The sequence below is a fragment of the Fringilla coelebs genome (assembly GCF_963513975.1).
Source record: "Fringilla coelebs genome assembly, chromosome: Z".
Lineage (NCBI taxonomy): Eukaryota > Metazoa > Chordata > Aves > Passeriformes > Fringillidae > Fringilla > Fringilla coelebs.
In genome coordinates this window covers 83585136-83605238 of record NC_140031.1, presented here as the reverse complement: position 1 = coordinate 83605238, position 20103 = coordinate 83585136, and the positions used below count along the sequence as shown (strand labels likewise).

The window sequence follows — 20103 nt, the reverse complement described above, 5'->3', positions numbered from 1 at the left end:
TGTGAGATGTTGTGTTCTATGCAGTCTCACTAAGCTCTGGCTGTAAAGCTGGTGGAAGGTGCTGAGATGAAGCTTGGTGTCTGGAAAAACATCCCCTTCCAGCATTACCCAACAAGAATGGTACTGTGGCTGCAGTTTCCAAACATTTTCCCAAGGGGCTGGGGGTTACAATTTTTTTCCTTTTGTTTCTTTCATGGAATTTTGTCCCAGCTATTGCTAAGAGAGAATAACGACTGGTATTTAAGAGACAAGAGAAATGGCCAAGGTGGGGGAGAATGTAACTGGCTATTTTCTTACCTGGGGGCGGCGGGAGGGAATGTTTCTCTTAGAAGGGCAGAGGTGTGAGATTTTGGCAGGGCGTGGGGGACTGGGCTCAGCTCCTCTCACTCTCAACATTGGAGGGGAGAGAGGCCCTGGTTTCTCTGGGGAGAATTCGCTCTACCACAGGGCTCTGTCTACTGCTGCCTTCTCCTACCATGAGGGAAGAGCTGCTTGAAAGAGCCCCACTGCACTGCGACCTCATTAACACCCAACCTCACTAAAGCAAAGACCCTCACCACCCACTCAGTCCCTCAGGGCAATACCCCAGGACCCTGAGCCCTTCCCCCTTCCAGGAGGCCTCTCCCTGCCCTGTTTAGGAGCCCAGCTGCTGCAGCCCACTGTCGCTGCTTCTCTGCCATTGCTCTGAGTTTTTCACTACACTGTAACCAAGCTCATCCCTGCTCATCCCTGCTCATCCCTGCCGTCCCAGCAGCCACTCCTGCAGCCCTTTTTTCCATCCAGCCCGCCCGCCATTACCCCATGAGGGAGATGTGGCCGAGCTGGCCCCACAGCGCCCCCTGCAGGCGCGGGGGAATCACGGCACCGCCCCTGCCGGCCGGGAGCCACCGCGCCCCTGCCGGCTGTGCACGGAACTGCACCGGAGGGGAAGGTGCCGAGAGAGGCTGGGACAGGGTCTGCGCTTTGGGCTGGGACTGGGACTGGGTCTGGGTCTGGGTCTGGGCTGGGACTGGGTCTGGGCTTGGGGCTGGGACTGGGTCTGGGCTTGGGGCTGGGTCTGGGCTGGGACTGGGACTGGGTCTGTGCTTGGGGCTGGGACTGGGTCTGTGCTTGGGGCTGGGACTGGGTCTGGGCTTTGGGCTGGGACAGGGTCTGGGCTTGGGGCTGGGACAGGGTCTGCGCTTTGGGCTGGGACTGGGTCTGTGCTTGGGGCTGGGACTGGGTCTGGGCTTTGGGCTGGGACAGGGTCTGGGCTTGGGGCTGGGACAGGGTCTGCGCTTTGGGCTGGGACTGGGTCTGCACTTGGGGCTGGGACAGGGTCTGCGCTTTGGGCTGGGACTGGATCTGGGTCTGGGCTGGGACAGGGTCTGCGCTTTGGGCTGGGACAGGGTCTGGGCTTTGAGCTGGGTCAGGGTCTGCGCTTGGGGCTGGGTCTGGGTCTGAGCTTGGGGCTGGGTCTGGGTCTGAGCTTGGGGCTGGGTCAGGGTCTGTGCTTGGGGCTGGGTCTGGGTCTGAGCTTGGGGCTGGGTCTGGGTCTGAGCTTGGGGCTGGGTCTGGGTCTGCGCTTTGGGCTGGGGCTGGGTCTGCGCTTTGGGCTGGGACAGGGTCTGCGCTTGGGGCTGGGGCTGGGTCTGAGCTTTGAGCTGGGTCTGGGTCTGGGCTTGGGGCTGGGACAGGGTCTGGGCTTGGGGCTGGGACAGGGTCTGGGCTTGGGGCTGGGTCTGGGTCTGCGCTTGGGGCTGGGTCTGGGTCTGCGCTTGGGGCTGGGTCTGGGTCTGCGCTTTGAGCTGGGTCTGGGTCTGTGCTTTGAGCTGGGTCAGGGTCTGCGCTTGGGGCTGGGTCTGGGTCTGCACTTGGGGCTGGGTCTGTGCTTTGGGCTGGGGCTGGGTCTGCGCTTCTGGGTCTGGGTCTGCGCTTGGGTCTGGGTCTGCACTTTGGGCTGGGTCTGTGCTTTGGGCTGGGTCTGCGCTTTGGGCTGGGTCTGCGCTTTGGGCTGGGTCTGCGCTTTGGGCTGGGTCTGGGTCTGCACTTGGGGCTGGGACTGCGCTTGGGGTTGGGGCTGGGTCCGAGGTTCTGGGTCAGTGGGTCTGTGGTTCTGATTGGGACTGGATCTCTGGTTCTGGCTGGGACTGGGTGTCTGCTTCTTTTCATTGTTGCTGCCAGGGTTGTTTGCTTGTCTCGTTATAGACCAAAAAAGAACTGCTATTCCTTTTCTCATATCTTTGCCTGAAAGCCCCTCAATTTCAAAGTTCTAATAATATGAAGGGAAGAAGATAATATTTTTTCCATTCTAAGGGAGATTTCTGCCTTCCTTGCAAACACCTATCTTTCAAACTAAGACACCAGGCTCTCAGTGTAAAAGCTCCCCTCCTCAGTAGCATCCTTGTCCCTGAGGAGCTTCCAGAGCAGGGGAGAGCTGGTGGGCCTTTGCCAGCTGCTGACCATGCCACATGTCACCCACATTCCCTTTGCACAAGTCTGTGCACAATGTGGGGAGCCTGCCAGGGAGAGAAGACATCCCTCCAGTTTGTGCAGAGCAAAGAGAAAAGAAACAAGGACAAAGGAGATGTGGGAGCACAAGCCACAGCAAGGCTGGCCTTTCCTTTAACTTATGAATTTGTATTTTTACATCTAGTCATATTTGAGAGCATTCAGGAGGAAAAAAGGGCATGTTTATAACCAGGAATACAATGCAATTCTCAAAGGAGCTGTCTACCTTGGTATTTTGGGATTCCTCCTCTTTGATGAGTCAAAGGGAGGAGGAGGTGACAAGGACTCCCCTGTGTAGGAAAAGAACTCAGACTTGGCAACGCAGGAGACAGAGACAGTCCCCACACAGAGTCATGTAAGTTGGGGGATGTAGCCCAGCAGCCCCATTGCTAAGACTAAGAGAGAAGCATCATTTGCATCAGCTCCAGCCATCACTGAGGCTTCCCTAACACCGTAACAGGCACTTTGAGAGATCCAGACTTTCAAATTCACCCTGAAATCCCTGAAATGTGCGTGCTGTTACTCTTCCCCAGCTTCGTCTCATTGCGCTGACTGCCACCACAGCAGGGTGTGTGCAATGAAACCCCAGCTCTCTCCTCTACCCGAGCTACTCTTCAGCATGGTCATGCTCCCAAGGTACTGCAGACCACAGAAAATGCTCCCTGTCACCCTCTGAAAAAGTCTGCAGGAGAAAGCCTGACCCCAGGATGCCCATTACTTCTAGACAAAGTGGGAAAGTTGGTCACCACCTGCTTCTACCGTGAGGATGCTCTGGGAAGGGGCACTGGGCATTGAGCTGCAGGGGGGAGAAGGGTATCCCTATCTCTGTGCCAGACCAGAGAGTGGGCAACCCCTGGATTATCCACCTGCCCTTCTTCCCACCTCTCTTGCTTACTCAAAGACCAGCCATTTCAATTCCAGACCCCCTCAGACATCCTCAGCTGCCCCTGAAAGCTGCGGGGTTGCTTTTCACAAGGTTCATGTTGATGCAGGAAGACGTTTGCTGGATACATGGCTCCTGTCATGCTCCTTCCCCAGAAAACTCTTCGCCTCCACAGCCCTACTGTCACACAGAATACACACAGGTGTCATACAGCAGAATCTGCTGTGACTGTCACCACCCAACACAGCATGACATAACAAGGTGGGACATGCACAGAAATCTTTGAGGTCTTCGGGAGCTCATGCACAAAGAAATGCTCACAAGGAAGGGCAAAGGAGTGGTTATGCAAAGAGGAGGTACTGGCCAAAGGAGCTGTGCTTTCTGCTGCTATTTTAGAAGAAAAGCCTTTCCACTAAAAAAAAAAAAAAAAAAAAGGTTGATTTTAGCAGGAAGAACACTTTCTCCTTTTTCAATCAGAACCAGAGCAGAGCTAAAGGAGGAGGCAGTGCATCCCTCTGCACTCCAGCAGTGCAATGAAGGGCTCAGAGAAGACACTCTGTCCTGAGGAGTCTTCAGCCTCTACAGCAGATCAGGTGTTGCATGAAAGCATCTGAGACAGATGGTGGAGCTCCATCAGACACTTTTGCAGAATAAGTTGATGATGCTGAGCAGGAGACAGCAGCTGACAGCATAGTGTTCAGGCTCAAAGTGCTTTGTGCATGGAGCAGAGCTCTAGAAAAACACCTCCTGCAAGGAGATGGGGGTAAGTGCCACTATCATCTTCCTGAGGTTGCTGCTGTGTCAGAGAGAAGCTCTCCATTCTACAGCTGAGTACTGGCCCTCTCATCTTTTACCCGTTTAGCTTTTACTATTATTGAAAGGTTCTACTGAACAAGAAAAACCTTTGCCAGCTTGAGACTTCCTTCTGAGTAATCTTTAAAGGGCACAAGTGGCTGGCAGAGAGGGCTGCAGTCGGTGGGGGTACACTCCCACAGCACACTCTGCATTACCCAGTGGGAGCAGCTCGTCCCCACACCACCCAGCCTCCTGACATGGCTTAGCACGGGGACAAGCAGCAAAGCCCAGCACTCAGGGAATCAACAGCTGCAGCAAGGGGCCAGTTGCCACGTCCTGCCGACCAGCAGGAGCACAGCTCTCTCCCCACAGCCCCGCAGAGGGCAGGGGTCACGGTGCCTGTGCTCCCAGATGCTGTCCCTCCGCCGCCCTGCCTGCCTGGACCCCACGCCCTTTCCATTCGGGAGAGGTATTGATCTGCTGGCAGCAATGGGCTGGATAATTAGCCAGGAATTAGGGTTTCTATTACAGCCAGGAGGCTGCCCCAGCTGATTTATCACCTGAATAATTTACTGTGATTGAAAGGAAATTAAAATGAACTCCATTTGACAACTGCGCTTTTATGGGCTTTAGTGAAGACTCAAAAGCCAAATTAATAGCCTGGTGTTGTTTGATAGTCTACTGAGAGTAAATATGGGAAGGTTTTTTGCCTCCTGATGTGCTTTCCTAGGCTTGATTTTAGAGCTGTGATTTTCTTCCCCTCCCGCCAGTAAGCCTGCAGCCTGGAGCAGGGGAGATTTCAGCTGTAAAAGCCACAGAACTCCCCTTGCTGCTCTCCCACCCACCCTCTCATCCTCTCTTCGGTGGGCACAGAGGATCACAGGGTCAGCGGATTGAGGATGAGCAGCAGCCCCTGCCTGCTGGCAGCCCCTGGCCCAGCCTGGCAGCACCAGCAGCCAGAGCTGCCAGCAGGGTGGCCTGAGGGAAGGGAAGGCACGGGGGCAACGCAGCCACCCACAAAATCATCCTGCACCCCACAGCCCCCTACCACCACCTTGGAGCCCCGCCACTCTGGCAGAGCTGGGGGTGCATCTCACCGTGGTGCCGGGTGCTGACCCTGCAGCCCTGTCCTCCCACCCACTGCTGCCTAGACTCCTGCAGAGTGGGCACAGCATTGCTAGGTTCTGCTTCACCTCTTCTTTGTCTTTATTTTTTCTCAGTTTTAGCGTTGTATACATTTAATGAGCGACTTATTAATATTTCCTTTTCCTTTTTTACTTGTTTTTCATTCATCACACCATGTGATGCAGCCATGGTTAAAAGCTTGCCTCAGAATGCTCAAATCATTCCAGAAAGTGACAGATTGAGAAAATATTTGGTTCCTCAAACTATCCATGAATAATTTTCATAATTTTCACTGTTTCCGGACAACACGAAGTTTGGGAAAACACAAACAAATATTAGCTCTGTATTTCTCAATAAAAGTGTCAGAGTATTTTCAGATGCTCACCAGTCTCTATCTACCCAAAGGTTTCCCAAGAAAAAATGTATTTCTCACGCTCTGGGGATCAGGACCAAGCATACAGTCCTGCAGCTCACAGAATCATTGCATGGTTTGTGTTGGGAGCAATCTTAAAGATCATCTCATTTCAACACCCCTGGCACAGGGTGAAATCTACCTTTTAGTAGATTAATTCCTTCCTTCTGCTTCTCCAATAACTGCACTTTGGGAGTGAGCCCCCTTAAAACAGAAATGCATTATACTTTCTGGCTTTACTAGAATTTTTCATTATTCCCAAAGATCAAAGTCCAGTACTGTAAGGGGGATTGTATATCTCACTCCTCTCAGAAGTTGCCTTCCAGCTGCTCCTAGCAAAAAAACCCCAAGATTCCTCTTTCAAAGCTGGAGTGTACTTAGACAGAAAGCAAAACTTGAAGATTTTCCAAAGAAGTTTATGCTCCTCTCATGGTCAATTCAGAGAACTTCTTTGGTGCAATTCTCTGTGCATCAGGTTTCAACTTCATGCAATTCTTCCACTTTTTCCAAATCATAAGTAATTTTGGGGGGATTCCTTGGCTATCTAAATTCCATTAGTTACCCAAATTCCATCTGCCTATTTCCAGATCCACATTTATCTGCACTCTGTGTCATGAATACCTGTGTTACTATATGTTTGCCACGTTACTGGTTTCTGTATGAGCACAGAATATGTGAAAATACAGAAAATTTTATCCAGAAGTCAATCTGAGAACAGATATTCTGTTTAGTTCTAGCTTAAAGCAGTGGGAAAGCACCAGCAGAGGCCTAGGAATTATTTGCTATTAGCAGCAGGCAGTTATCTCCTTAGCTGGTGACCTACATAGTGTTGAATCTGGTCACATCATGTTATGCCTCATTATGGCCCTGATCTAAAGTTTATTGAAGTCAATAGAAATATTCCCCTTGGCTTCAATGAGTATTCGATTGTACCCATGTGTGAAACTGAAAGTACAAAAGAATCCATTTCTGTTGTGGACAGAAATCCAGCATGGATAATTCCTTTCTTTATTCTGAGAAAATTAACGCACTGTCTCTCCCATTGAGCCAATCCAGCTGTATATCCTTCACCCTGCATTTTTCACCTGTAGATGCATTAATCCCACTGTCACAGCCTCCACAAGCACACTGGTCCACTAGCCCTGTGCTTGCCCCTGCCTGTTTCAGTGGGGCTTTCCTGCTCTTGTCCAGCCTCACTGACCTGAAGTCCTCAGGTCTCCTTGACTTTCCTCGGTCTCCAAGAACATCTCCTGTCTTTGTCAGTGTTTTGACTGGAGAATTGCTTGAGTCAACAGTTCACAAAACAGATGGCACAGCCTTGGCCAGTCTGGGATAATTTCCCAAAGATGCTATGGAGAGCTCCTCCATCCTTCTGGCTCGAATCACAGGAAGCCATTGGAGGATAATCACCCCCACAGTCACACAGAGGGGTTTGCTGAGTACAGCCAGTGCTTCCAGTTCCTCCAGGTCTTAATGGACAATAGGCACTGGAAAATTTTGCCACTCAGTGTTGCAACTCTCTGCATAGGATGAGTGCCAGTTCCAGCTAAAGGCTGAATGGTCACTGCAGTGGCCATGAATAATGGGGGTTGCCTGCAGTGGAGGCCAGGCTGAAGTGTGTTGGTCTGACACAGGTACAGTGCAGAGCACAATTCCAGGCCAGGCAGACAGGTAAAAGCCACTCCTTTTGTCAGTTTGGTTTGTTCCCAGGGAATCTGGGTGCTGGCAGCACCAACATCCTTCCCTGTGGGCACTGCAGAGCCGACACACTGGGGAGCAGCACACACACAGAGCACAGAGAGAGTGGAAGCTGCTGTGAAGGCTCTCCTTCCCCAAGGGCTAAGAATGACAAGGTTTGGCATTACTGTCCCTGCAGATGGATGAGACACATCTGCAGGTACACAGCAGCCATGTACAGAATGGCAGTACAACAGTGGTGCTGCAAACATACCACTATGTGCATTTCCATGCCCATGCCCAGAAATAAGTGAAATCAGTTTTCGGTGAACATTTGCAGCCTGTGCAAAGTAATAATGGGCTGTTTGCAAAAAATGAGTACAAAAGGGCATAAACATGAGAGAAAGGCCTTCATTCTTATGAATTCCCTTAACAGAAGAATTCATTTTTATAGCAGGGCTCTGTCAGGGGGAGATGGGCCGGAGTGCTTCTCAGCACTGACTTTATGTCATGGCTCCTCCCCAAACACAGCCTTGATGCTGTTTGCACAGCCAGCCCTCAGCCCCTGGCTCCCTCTGCCATGAAAACGGGATGTTTCTATGCCCCACACAGGCAGAGAGCACACCCAGCTGCAGAGCACACATGCACATGTGCCCAGCTGTACCACTGGGTGTTAGGCTGCAAAAGAAGGCAAGGGACAGCTGAGGCCTTACTTCTGCCCCTCGATGCACAACATCTGACAGTCTTTAATGCTAGAAACACACGGTAGGATCCTGCCTCACCCAGCACACACAACCATCACTGCCACCTCAAAGGAATGTTTGATGATTTATTTCCCTGTCACTGTCCAGTGGTTGCCTTCTCTCTCAACACAGTATGAGCCTTTCCCCAAATACAAGTATCCATTCCTCATCAGTCTCTCCCCAGATACCACAATCTGCAGCAGATGTGAAAGTTAGTATGATTATTGTACAGCACAGATTCGCAGATTCACAGAATATTCTGAGTTGGAGGGGACCCACAAGGACCATTGACTCCAACTCATATATAACTCAAGAGCCCCCATTTTATGCAGGTTAACTGAGGGAAACATCAAGATGGGAAATTGAAGGAAGTGGATTGGAAGCACTCAAAGCAAAGGGTTACACACTCGTGAGCAATTACTCCCACACAGCCCATCGGCCCCTTTACCTGCATGAAGGGCAATGGACCCAAAAAGGTAAGGACAAATTTTGTGCAGAAAAATGCACCAGGAGGACTTTGGGCACCATCTGGGAACCGAGCCTGATGAGGCTGCAAATACTGTGTAGTGCAGGAGGGACTTCCTTCCCCCTCACCATTGCCAAGGGCCTGCCACCAGCACACAAGTGAGGAGGAAGACTTTGAGAGGAGCCACAAAACAGGAAGGAAAAGGGATCTACAGTGTATACAGACTAACAATTATTCCACTAAAATGCCTGGGGTCCTCCCTAAGTTAATAGTACTGGCACATCACTAAGTTCTGTGCCGAAGCAAAATTAGTGGTGTTCGCTGGCTGCTGCTGGAGCAAATTTCTAATAAAATGGATAAACAGTGGGTCAGCAGCTCATGCCAGTCTTCCTCCCACATCCTGTCTCCATGGGAAGGATTATCTTTTCCATACTTTCCTCTACAGAAACAGCTTAAAGCTCCATACAGCCACCACTGACTTAGCTCCTGAAACACCACTTTGGGGTCCAGCAGCACTTTGGACAGACAAATGTCACTGGCAGATCTTGCTTTACTACAACAATGTAATCCAAACTCTGGTTTTCCAAGGCATGTCATTAATATTCTCATCAGCATTTGATTTCTCATTGATTCCTTTGGCCGTACTAATTGATGCAGGCAGTTTCTCCACTTTGGCTAAGCACCATGACAGCTTTGCTTGACTCACCAAGGAGGTGAGACAAGGCAGTTTCTGTGAGGCCTGGGGCTCACACAGCATCTCTGTGAACCACAGCAAGTCATACAGATCACATCGGTCATGTTGACATTACCCTTCACACACCACCAAAAACCAAAAGCTGACCCCAAACAGGCAGAAGCCCTTAACCATGGTCCAGCCTTCTAAAAGCAAAGACCATATTCCAGGGAATATGAAAGCAAACAACTAAAAATTTCTTTTGAAATTACATGTAAAAATGCCAGGCAACATGGTTCTGCAAAGTACATTTTGGACCTTATAATGCCAGATTTCTCAGCATCTTACTTGACTTCTCAGAGCATGCAAGGATTATCCTGTTCCTCATATTAATATCAGCATATCTCCTATTGTAATAATCTGGTTGCTTAGAGCCATTCTAGTCACAAGTCCTCATGTGGCCCTGGGAGATCGTTTCTGCATCAAGAGCAAATACAAATATCCCATAATTGATAATTGGGATAATGCTTCAGCAATATCCTGATTCAAATCTCCCATTCTTCCTATAAAACCAGTAAAAGTTTATCTCAGAACAAAGGTTCACTCACTGCTAGACTGTCTCCCATGAGCTGCAGCTGGCCATGACTGAGAGGCTCCAGACCAGAAAAACTAATGAAAATCCCCCTCCCATCACTGCTCCCTTTGCAGAGACTGTTTTGGCCTATAAAGTTTTTGCAGGAACAGATCCAACAAGACACAACTCCGAGGTGACCAGTGCTGAAAAGGCTTGCCATGGCCTTGGGCACAGAGCCTGCCCTCTCCCATCACCGGGGTTCGGATGGGAGAGCCACCATCTAGTGGCACTCGAAGGCCACTTCACCTTCCAGAGAGGGATGGTCTGGCTTCCCATCTCTTTCCAGCCTCGGGTCTGCAGATTTTCACAGCACACACAAATCAGGGGAAACACAAAAATAGCAGAGGATGGTGAAAAGCAAATGTCTCTATGAATGAAATAAAAAATGACAGATGAGCTTAAAGGCATGAGGAAATCCTACTCTACCATAGCATTTTCAGTATAAGTAAGTAATTTTAAAAAAAAGTATGCACGTTCCTTAACTGAAGCCACAATGGTAGTAGGCAGCCATGAGAGCATCTCCAATGGCCCTCAAATGTATAGATTCTTCCAAGGGGAATCAGTGTTAGAAAAGTCCATCCACCTTGCTAAAAAGCGTGTCTGATATTAAGAACACTGAAGATTAATGGCTGAATACATCATTAAGTAGCAAGCTAGACCAATATCGGTGCTGACAGCAATATATTAATTTCTACCTCCTTCTCAGCAGCTAAATTAAATACTGCCACCTAAGAAGAAGAACACAGAGAGACATAGCTAATCAGTTTTTTCATGTGCTTCCATACTATGACTGCAAAAATGGAATTTTTCCAAAATATTAGTGCCAAGTCCTCCTCAAACACACTGTAGATCCATAGGTGCAATTAATTTACCTTTACATACTAATCGGGTGTTGCAGCAAATGGCCAGTTACACGTCTAATAAGCCATTTCTGGATACAAAAATCTGATTTGTGTCCACAATCATGCTCACTGTGAACCAAAATTAGGCACTGAGCTTTGCAAGTCTTCTCCTTGTTACCCGCACTGACTGCTTTTGATCTAACAAAAAACATCAGAAGCTGTGGTGCTCCTTAAAGATTCTTTTGAAGCCACTGGTCCAGATCAGGCGTCATCTCATAGCCAAACACTTGCTGATGTTTGCACAATGAGTGTTTACCTTAATTTTCTAATAGGCTTTAATAGCTAACATGGACTTGGCTGAAATGAGCCTGACAAGACATGTCTCCATATTTGTCAATTGAAACTGAAAAGCCTTTGGTCGTGGACACCAAACAGATCTCTGCCAGTGGAAAGCATATCAGGAAAACACGAAATATTGGCAATAGTACCTGCTCTGGTTTGATGGGCTCAGTTGTTGTGAAAATGTCAGAATAATGTTGTCTCTCAAAGACACGATCCAACACTTCTAGCTGCTGCTGAGTGAAAAGGTCTCCTCGCATCTGTTTCCGGAGAAAATCTCTGCTCGGTAGAGAATGGCCATTTGGTACTGGAGATTCCTGAATACCTTTCAAAGAGGAGAGAGAAGAGGAAAAATGAGTAGTGTCATGATGTGACCTACAGCAGAGTGTCTTATTTTATCCCTTGAACAGATGTAGGTACCAGTATGGTGAAGTCATGAAGACTTTTTGAGAGGTTACAGTTTGCTGGAAAACACACTGTACAGTCTTGCATTACAGGCAGCCCTTAACCCATCAACAACTTCACACATTATTTAAAGGCAGGATACAGGATAACAATCACATTTTTCCTGATCCACGTTGACTGTGACACCTGGGAAGTTGTCTGGTTCGTGGTCTGTATGCAAGAGAACACAGAGGATGAGTAAGGATAAGCCTGATGATGACAGTCACGGTCAGCTCGGGTCAGCTCCAGCAGAATGCTTTGTCCAGTCACCACCCACACACTCTGTCCCCCTCCTGTGCTGCCTGCAAGTCCTGCTCAACTCCATCCCACACTGAGCTCTGAGCTCTGAGCTCTGGCACAGACTCTCTGTGAGCAGCACTGGCCCAGCCTGTGTTGTACTAAGGTGGGGAATCCCTGGGCTGAGTTACCACTGCAACACCCTCAGCATTGCCCAGTCCAAGATGCACTCCTGACCCTCCAATTCACTTTGTATTTCTCCAGCTCACTGGCAGGACTCAAACCTGGGCTCCAAAGCACACTTTCCTCCTTCCCTTTGGCAGAGATTTTTAGCAGGAGTCATAAGTGACTGACCGTGGCTGAAAAGCCATGAGACAAGCTTGAAAAATGTTTGATTGGCAGTTTGAAAAGACTCTTGCAATATATGGACTTGTTTCAATTTGCTTTTTGCAGATTCACAGTGGTTTCCTACTTTTCCTTCACCTGTCAGTACTGGAAATATGTATTTTATGCACAGAAAACTGAGATCTGCAGTATTCCCAGGACTCCAGGAGGTGGAACTCCAAGAACAACAGTAAATATCAGATTTCTTCTCCAGGTGGCAACATTGAACTAGACAGAGGGAGGAAGTGTTTTAAAAATAGCATCTAGCTGCCAGAGTAGTTCTGAGGAGCAGAATTTAAATGCATCCTTAACAGCAAGATTTCCATGAGAGCTGCAGTTGCTTACAGTCCAAGAAGTCTTCAGAGAAATAACATCACCTAGACCTTCTCTGGCAGATTCTGCATCGAGTTTTTTGATTGTAAGCACAGAGGAAATCTGATAGAGGCGATCTGCACACAAACAGCCCATAGCTGCAGACATCAGTTGTGACCGCACGCACGGGCTGGCCATCAGTAATACAAGGGATGCTTGGGGGACAAGATTTTTTACAATGGACTATTGATTTAAGATCATCCTTCAGCATAGATGGATTTTGCAGGAAATGATGTCTATCCAGAAAACAAGGCTTCTTTAAGGCAGAGTTCTCAGACTGGGGAACCCACACAGGGAGATACCTCTTTTCAACCTCAGTTGCTAATGCTGAATTTGAGCCGAACTCTCCTTATACTGAACAGACATTTGAGGTTAGCAGTTAATGCTGGAAACTCCCTTCTCAATTTGAGCTCAGCAATTTCAGTGACAACAGCATTATATATACCCTTCTTAGAGAAAGTAATGCAATTTTAGAAGGGCAGTGGAAGGATCACTTTATTCCGCACAGGAAGGGAAACAAAAACCTGAAGCTGTGGTCTGAGTAGGATGTCCAAGTGTGGAAAGGTACAGAGGGATAAAAGAAAGGAGTGTATTTTTCTTTTTTTTTTCTTTCTTTTTTTCTTACTATTCTAAATCAAATAGTATCTAATAGACCCCGTGCTGAGTTTAGTCAACCATGGCTTATGGAATTAAAATTCTGTTTGGTGGCGTATGGTACCACAGGGCCAGGGAGACTCTGTCTCTTGAGCATGGAAATGCTGGCTTTAAACTTCAGGTTAAACTGCTGTACACAATTTGGCATCAAAGTTAAAGCTTTAAGCATATTTGGGATAAAGGGGATGACAAAAGGGAGTGAAATGAAACAAGACAGTCATGACCTGACAAGTGTTCTTGGAGATGCCAGTACAGTATGTGCACTGTTTGTGCATCCAGAGACTGGAAATATAATGAGATCCCCTCGTGTTTGAAAATGGAGCAGTAGTCCCACCTTTCACCACCAGCACTTTTATTATGGAGAGCAGCTCCAGATTTTGGGGAGTGAACACCTTGGAGAAGAGGGGGCCGATGACAGAAATCCTGGGCAGCAACCTCAGCCAGAGACAGGCCCAGGGATAGTGCTGGGAAGGGTCTGCCACCCCAGACACCAGAGTGTGAAACCAGCAATAAAGGCACCCTCATGTGCCTGTGCCATCCCATCCATGCATCTATCCCAGCTGCCATTCGTCCAAGGGGCACTGGGGCAGGGGATGACCTTCAGGCACTGCCACCAAAGCACGAGGAAGAGGAGGGTGTTCCTCTCTGCAAAGACAGTATGAAGGCACGCGGAGATGGGAGTGGGGCTCTGGAGGGCTTGGGTCCCAAAGTCAGCATTTGGAATGCTGCTGGAAGCACAACATCTGCTGCCAGCCAGAATGGGCTCCAGCTGACCCCACCGTACATCCCTGCTTGCCAACACCTCCAGAGGTGTCCTGAGGACACGAGAAGGGATCAGTGCAGCCAGGCTGTCCTGGGGTGAGGAATAGTGCATGCAGCATTTGTGCCAGGGAGGGGCCTGGGCAGGGGCTGGGCAGGACTGACACTGCACGAAAGGAGCCACCCAAGCCTCCCTCACTGTCACTGTCACCTGCCCTCCACATCCTGTGAGCAGAGGAATGGCGTCAACTTTTGCACTGTGGGTATCTGCAGCAAATTCAGACTAGTAAGTTCTGGATTCCATTGTAGAACTAAAGGACTTTCTGTGCACTGCATATGACACACAGGAGTTCCTGAAGGTCTTCAGGATGTGTTTGGCTGTTAGACATTATATAATAATACCGTTAACATTATACATTGTTTAACTAGAATATCTTTGATAATTAAAATACTGTTGGAATGCTTGAAACAATTTTAATTATAAATAGGCTCCAGGGAGTGATAAAAACATTTTTCATATAATCAATGCATGCACATAGGGTTGTGTTCACATGTTTTATTGACAATAGCACTACACATATACCTACCCATTCTGCAAAACAGTTAGTTCCCAATTCAATGGCATCTTCCCAGAAATTCGAGTGAAGAGCACAGATATAACACTCTCCTTAGTACAAAAGATTACATTCCTCCCAAACAAACCTTTCATCCTTTATCTCTATAAGACTGTGCATATGGGATAAGATGATGCCATTAGCCCACAATTTCCTGAACTACTTCTGCTGAAATGCATCGAGATGTAACACGCCACAGTGTGCCACAGGGAGAGCCTGCACGTGCTGCTCCTCCAGCACCAGGGCTCCAGCACATGCCAGCCCCTTCTAACAGCCTCCCCACCCCTGAGTCAAGTCCCTCCCAGGCATCCCACCCAGCTCAGAGCGCTGCCTTAGCTTCCCACAGCTTGGAGAGCAATCCCCCCTGCCACCAGCACTGGAAGCCTTGTCATGCTGGGGACAGGGCTGCACAACGTCCTCCCTGGCTCCAAAATCACTGACAGGCATTGTCCTGGCACGGAAAATGCAATCCTTTCCCACTCTGAAATGCATGGACAACTTCTGTTCACACCTTGCCCAGAAAAACTGACCTGTGGTTTCACAATAAAATCCAGACATGCTCCTAAAGAAACTGGCCTTCCTTGGACATAATCTAGGTGTTAAACACAAGCAAAGATTTTCTGTGGTACCCAAAATCTGAACAACCCACCAGAAGCCTGGGAAGAGTTAGTCACAGAAGACATCTGCCTTTGAGAAGAGATACCATCCACAGTCTTGCTGACAAAAGACAGCCCAAGCGATGTGAAAACCATCCAGAAAAGATGGAATCACTGCATGGTTTGGGCTGGAAAGGACCTTACATACCATCAAGTTCCAGTCAGCTGCCATGGGCAGGGACACCTTCCACAATTCAGGTTGCCTAAAATCCTGTGTGACCTGTCCTTGGACATTGCAACTAATACATCTTTGTTAATTAGGAGCAAGTTATTTTCTGCGGACCTAAGCAAATAGCAAGATCATTTTAAAGGATTTGATAAATTGAGATCTCATTTTTCTGTGCATTTCTGTGGTTAGATACTCATCCATGACATGCTTTCTGAAACAGCAGGAGAATATTTTAAATTGCTAAATACGAGGAAAACAGAATTTTAGCAACCCTCACCAGACAATTCACTTGATTTAAAATACTATTTCTGAGACTACAGACCAAGATAAGAACAAAAGCTGCTATCTTCACAAAATACTAAAGCATATTTAAAAGCCTTAAAGCTTAGTATGAAAACAAGGCAAAATACAGAACGACCAGCAAAAAGCACTGAAATATAGAAATGGTTCAGCTCCACCTTTTTGTATACTGATAAGGACTTCAGCACAATTTCAAATAGTGATAGGACAAGGGGGAATGGTTTTAAACTGAAAAAAAGAGAGATTTAGATTAGATGTTAGGAAGAAATTCTTCTCTGTGAGGGTGGGCAGGGCCTGGCACAGGTGCCCAGAGCAGCTGGGGCTGCCCCTGGATCCCTGGCAGTGCCCAAGGCCAGGATGGACAGGGCTGGGAGCACCTGGGACAGTGGAAGGTGTCCCTGCCATGGCAGGGGGTGGAACAAGGTGGACTTAAAGTTCCATTCTAACACAAAGTGCTTTATGATTCTATGAATCTGTTTAAAAACTGTATTATAGTATGGGACAGACCTTGCCCTGGTGCAGTTCCACTTGAGAGTGTCAGCAAGGTGACAACAGCTGAGAAACAGATGCCAACCACAAATCCAGCTGGACTAATATTTCAAATGCTATTAACAATAAAGGTGTGCCACGAGGTGTGCACCTCCATGGTAGATTCATCTGATGCAGCGCTCTTCTGAAGATAAAAGGAATCTACTGGTTTCAGATTTTCAGGTTGTTTGACTTCTTTTTTTGAGCAATACACATACAGGGTGAATCAAGGAAACACATAGCTAGTGCCATGAACAGCCTACATTCATAAAGGACATGACTTCTGCCTCTAATTTGTACTGTCCAACTTCATTACCTGTTATCATACCTAATTACTCCACCTTATAGGGAAATGCAGGCTAATTAGGGAGGATGTTATTCACCACATTTAAAACATTATGAAGCAAATGAAATATTACCAGGAGGCAAAAAGGTGATTTGTTTTCTTGTAGCATGCCTGTAAATTAGTCCAGAGAAGATAAAGACTCTGTTTAATTACCACATGGAAGGTTTAAAACGTAAGCTGAATTTTTGCACCGCCTTCTCAGGATTGTATACATTTGGCAGACAGCTGCCTTAGAATGCTCTTCCCAGCAAAGTATTAGTTTCAGGACCACATATGTGAAGAGGGATCTTTGTATTGACACTATTCAGATTTTCTAAGCCCTGTTATTTCTTTTTTCTGAAGGACAATATCACTAAAAGGGGTCTTTATATTTTGAAGTGTATATAGCTGATCACCGTGCAAATATTTTTAAGAGAAATCACTGTATTTCACAAAGGTAGCTATGAGTTTTATCGTAGATCAAAGTGAGAAAGAAGGGGAAAAAAATGATAAATCATCAGAGATCCAAAAATACTTTTCATTTGGAGAAGATATCAGGCCATTTCGGTGGCACTGATGGAGTCTCTGCTCTGTCTCCATTACCACTGAAGGCAGCCGGAGTCAGGAGCTGACTACGCTAGATTATATTCCCTATAAGATGGTCACCAATATATATATATCTGATCTTCAACCTCTATTGATTGACCAATTTCACAAGCAAAGACTGGTGAAATGAAGCTGAAATGAACATCATGCTTTAACTCATTGAACCCATCAGGCCTGAGTTAATCTCACTGCCCACTGTCTCTGATAGAATTCAATTGATCAATCATGTTTCGGTGATAGTACCATTTCAGTGGCTTATTGCTTCTTCATTTCAAGCCTTGACCTGTTAGATATACTTGGATCAGCTCAGCTCCTTCTGGAGACACAGAGACCCACATCTGCCAGCAGCAGTGCATTGTCCTGCCTTCAAGCACAGGAAAACTCAGGGGAGCACTGGTGAACACTCTCACTTTCCCATTCTGTTTTTACAAGTATTCTACCCACTTTGCATTCAGGATGTGTGAGGACACAAGGAATCTGAATGGCCCAAGCCCACTGCACACTTGTCAGTGCTTGGACAAGCAGGGACAGTGCCAGTTTGGTGGCCATCTGGCTCCAGTCCTTATGTGCAGCAAAAGAGGTGCACATTACCAGTACCTAGGCAAACTGCCCCAGAACAGTCCCAGCTGAGCACTGCCAGCCCACTCGCACACCCCAGAAGCACAGGTCAGAGTTCACCATGCCTGTGGCTGGCTCTGGATGGCAAAGGGTCTTCAGGGATGTTTCATCTGCCATGTAAATGCATAGCCAGCCTGAGTGCATCCCATTTATCACTAGCCTGGCCTCCCTCCTGCCCTTTGCTCCTGCAGAGTCCCCTGCACTACTGGAGACAAGGGCCATTTGCATTCTGCTGCACCTTCTCCCAGCTGCCCTTACTCCAGCCAGCAGGAGCTGCATGGCTCCTGGCTCTTCCCAGGCTGCCTTCACCCCATGCACAGCCTTGGAGACCAGACTGCATCTCTGCAGCTCCCTGAGGTGAGCCCTCACCACAGCACACTGCTCCCAGCAGCACCCACCTGCGCTGCAGAGCAAGTCCGGACAGTGCCTGCACAGCCAGCTCCAGGTTTGCACTGGCTCTGGGGACAGGAAGAAGCAAGACAAAAGGAGCTGTGCCGTGTCGTTGGCCTGTCAGTGCTGCTCTTCCTAAAATGCTCAGCAGCACAGTGAGCTGCTGTGCTTTTTCACCAGACACTTCACTTTTATCACCAGACGCTTCTGGTCCTTCACTGATGAGAGATGCAGCTTTTCTCCACCAAGAGAATATTTGTCTCTTTTCTCTAAGGCAGCTGCAGGTCCTCCCTCGTGTACAAGGTGGAGTCAAGCTGTATACCCACCAGACAGACGAGGTGGAGCTTTGCCAGCATACCCTCGAGATGCCACCCCACAGCATTGCTGCAAATCTGCGCAGCAAAGCTCATTATGGGACTCACCAACAAAGTGGGTTTTATTTAGTGAACAGATTTCCCATGAGATTACAGCTGTCCTCCTCCTACAGGTATTTTAATCTCACTGTAGCCGTATATGGAAAAGCTTTCATGTATCCCCTCGGAAAAACCTGCAATCTCCACCATCCCACATTCCACAAAGATATGGTGGGACCTCACACCTCAGCAGCCCTGATACTTGAGAATCTGACAGTGTACACATCTGAGCAAACATTTGTGCAAATAGTGCCACTGAGTGGAGCTGGATTGCTTGTGCACCTGCCCAGCCTACCATCAGGATGGACTTTGCTCATGCCTCAAGCTTTGCACATACAGGACACAGCCCTGCACCCTGCACAGTTTGCACCTGGGGGCAAACAGTGCCTCTGACTTGGGGGACTTCTCACAGGTCAGAGCACCTGACAGCAGGCCTGGGTTTGTTTTGCTGCCCAGCAGCTCCAGCGAGGAGCTTTGCTGGGTGGTGGAGGAGAGCCAGTTGGACTGTCCCCTGCACTGCCGTAGGACCCCCGCACAGCTGGCTGAGCAGATGTGCCCACCCCATGGGGATCCAGGCACACAGCCATCTGTGGAGCAGCACGGGCTGCTGTCCTGGCCATGCCCAGCCTGGCAGCTCAGCCTCCCTGCAGCATCCTCAGGGAACCACAGGGATGCCCGTGGCCACCAGCCCTGCCGTGTGGCAGAGTCCACCCGAGAACGGCGGCTGGAGAGACTGGAAGTTTTGTGTCTGCTCTTCTGCCGCTGTTTTATATTTAAACAGCAGAAGAATTATGTCAGCAATAGCCCCCTGCATGGTGGGGAATTTAGAAGTGCAAAGATGAGGGTTGGAAGGAAGAGGCTGAGAAGAAAAGAGCTGACACCCCAAGCCAGGCACAGAGAATGGGAGCGCACATCCCACCAAGGCTCCTGGGCCACAGGAGACTGTGGGCACCTGGAAAAGCCTCCAGGTTCAGGCACCCTTGCCCAGCTGCAGTGTGATGTGGAAGCATGCTTGTATTTCTATGATTTCTGTATTACCTAAGGTGAGCTGTAACTCCAGTAATTATACACAAAATGCCATGACAAGTTCCTTAAAAATGATTATGTGAAACTATTTTCCTAATCCGTTTTTGTAAGCTGAGTTCAGCTTTGGAGACGTGCACTTTATATCACGTACTCCCAGCTCAAAGGGTATTTTTAAAAGGTTGTTAAAAGCTTATTGAGGCAGTTTTAATATCATTTACACCTACTTCCATACCATGTCATAGCATATATTTTTGTTACTTCTTTCAAAAAAATAATTTCTTTGTATGCCTAAGTGACAAAGACTAATGCAGGTTGCAGTTGAAACTGTGCTCTATGTAGGTCTGGAAATGCAAAAATAGCATCTTATTTCAAACAAGCAGGAGAGGATTTACAGCTCTTTACAGACAGAAATTTGACAGCCAAAGGAAAAGTGGTGTTACGACAGGCAGCCCGATGGGGTCTGCACAAACAGTCACCAGCTCTGGAGCTCTGCTGCATCCCAGCAAGTTCTGCTGGAGGTGAGAAGCCT

The 20103-nt window shown here is 48.1% G+C and overlaps 1 protein-coding gene across 9 annotated transcripts in view; it reads right to left on the bottom strand.

Annotated features, from left to right (window-relative positions):
* Nucleotides 1-20103, bottom strand: part of PAX5 (paired box 5) — a gene marked incomplete at both ends in the record, with an annotated part of 126920 nt that overhangs the window by 69804 nt on the left and 37013 nt on the right. For all 9 annotated transcript variants that reach the window (XM_084224615.1, XM_084224616.1, XM_084224617.1 and 6 more), the window contains one exon: nucleotides 11229-11404. In XM_084224615.1, coding sequence (XP_084080741.1) covers nucleotides 11229-11404 — 176 coding nt within the window. The remainder of the gene's footprint in view (nucleotides 1-11228; nucleotides 11405-20103) is intronic.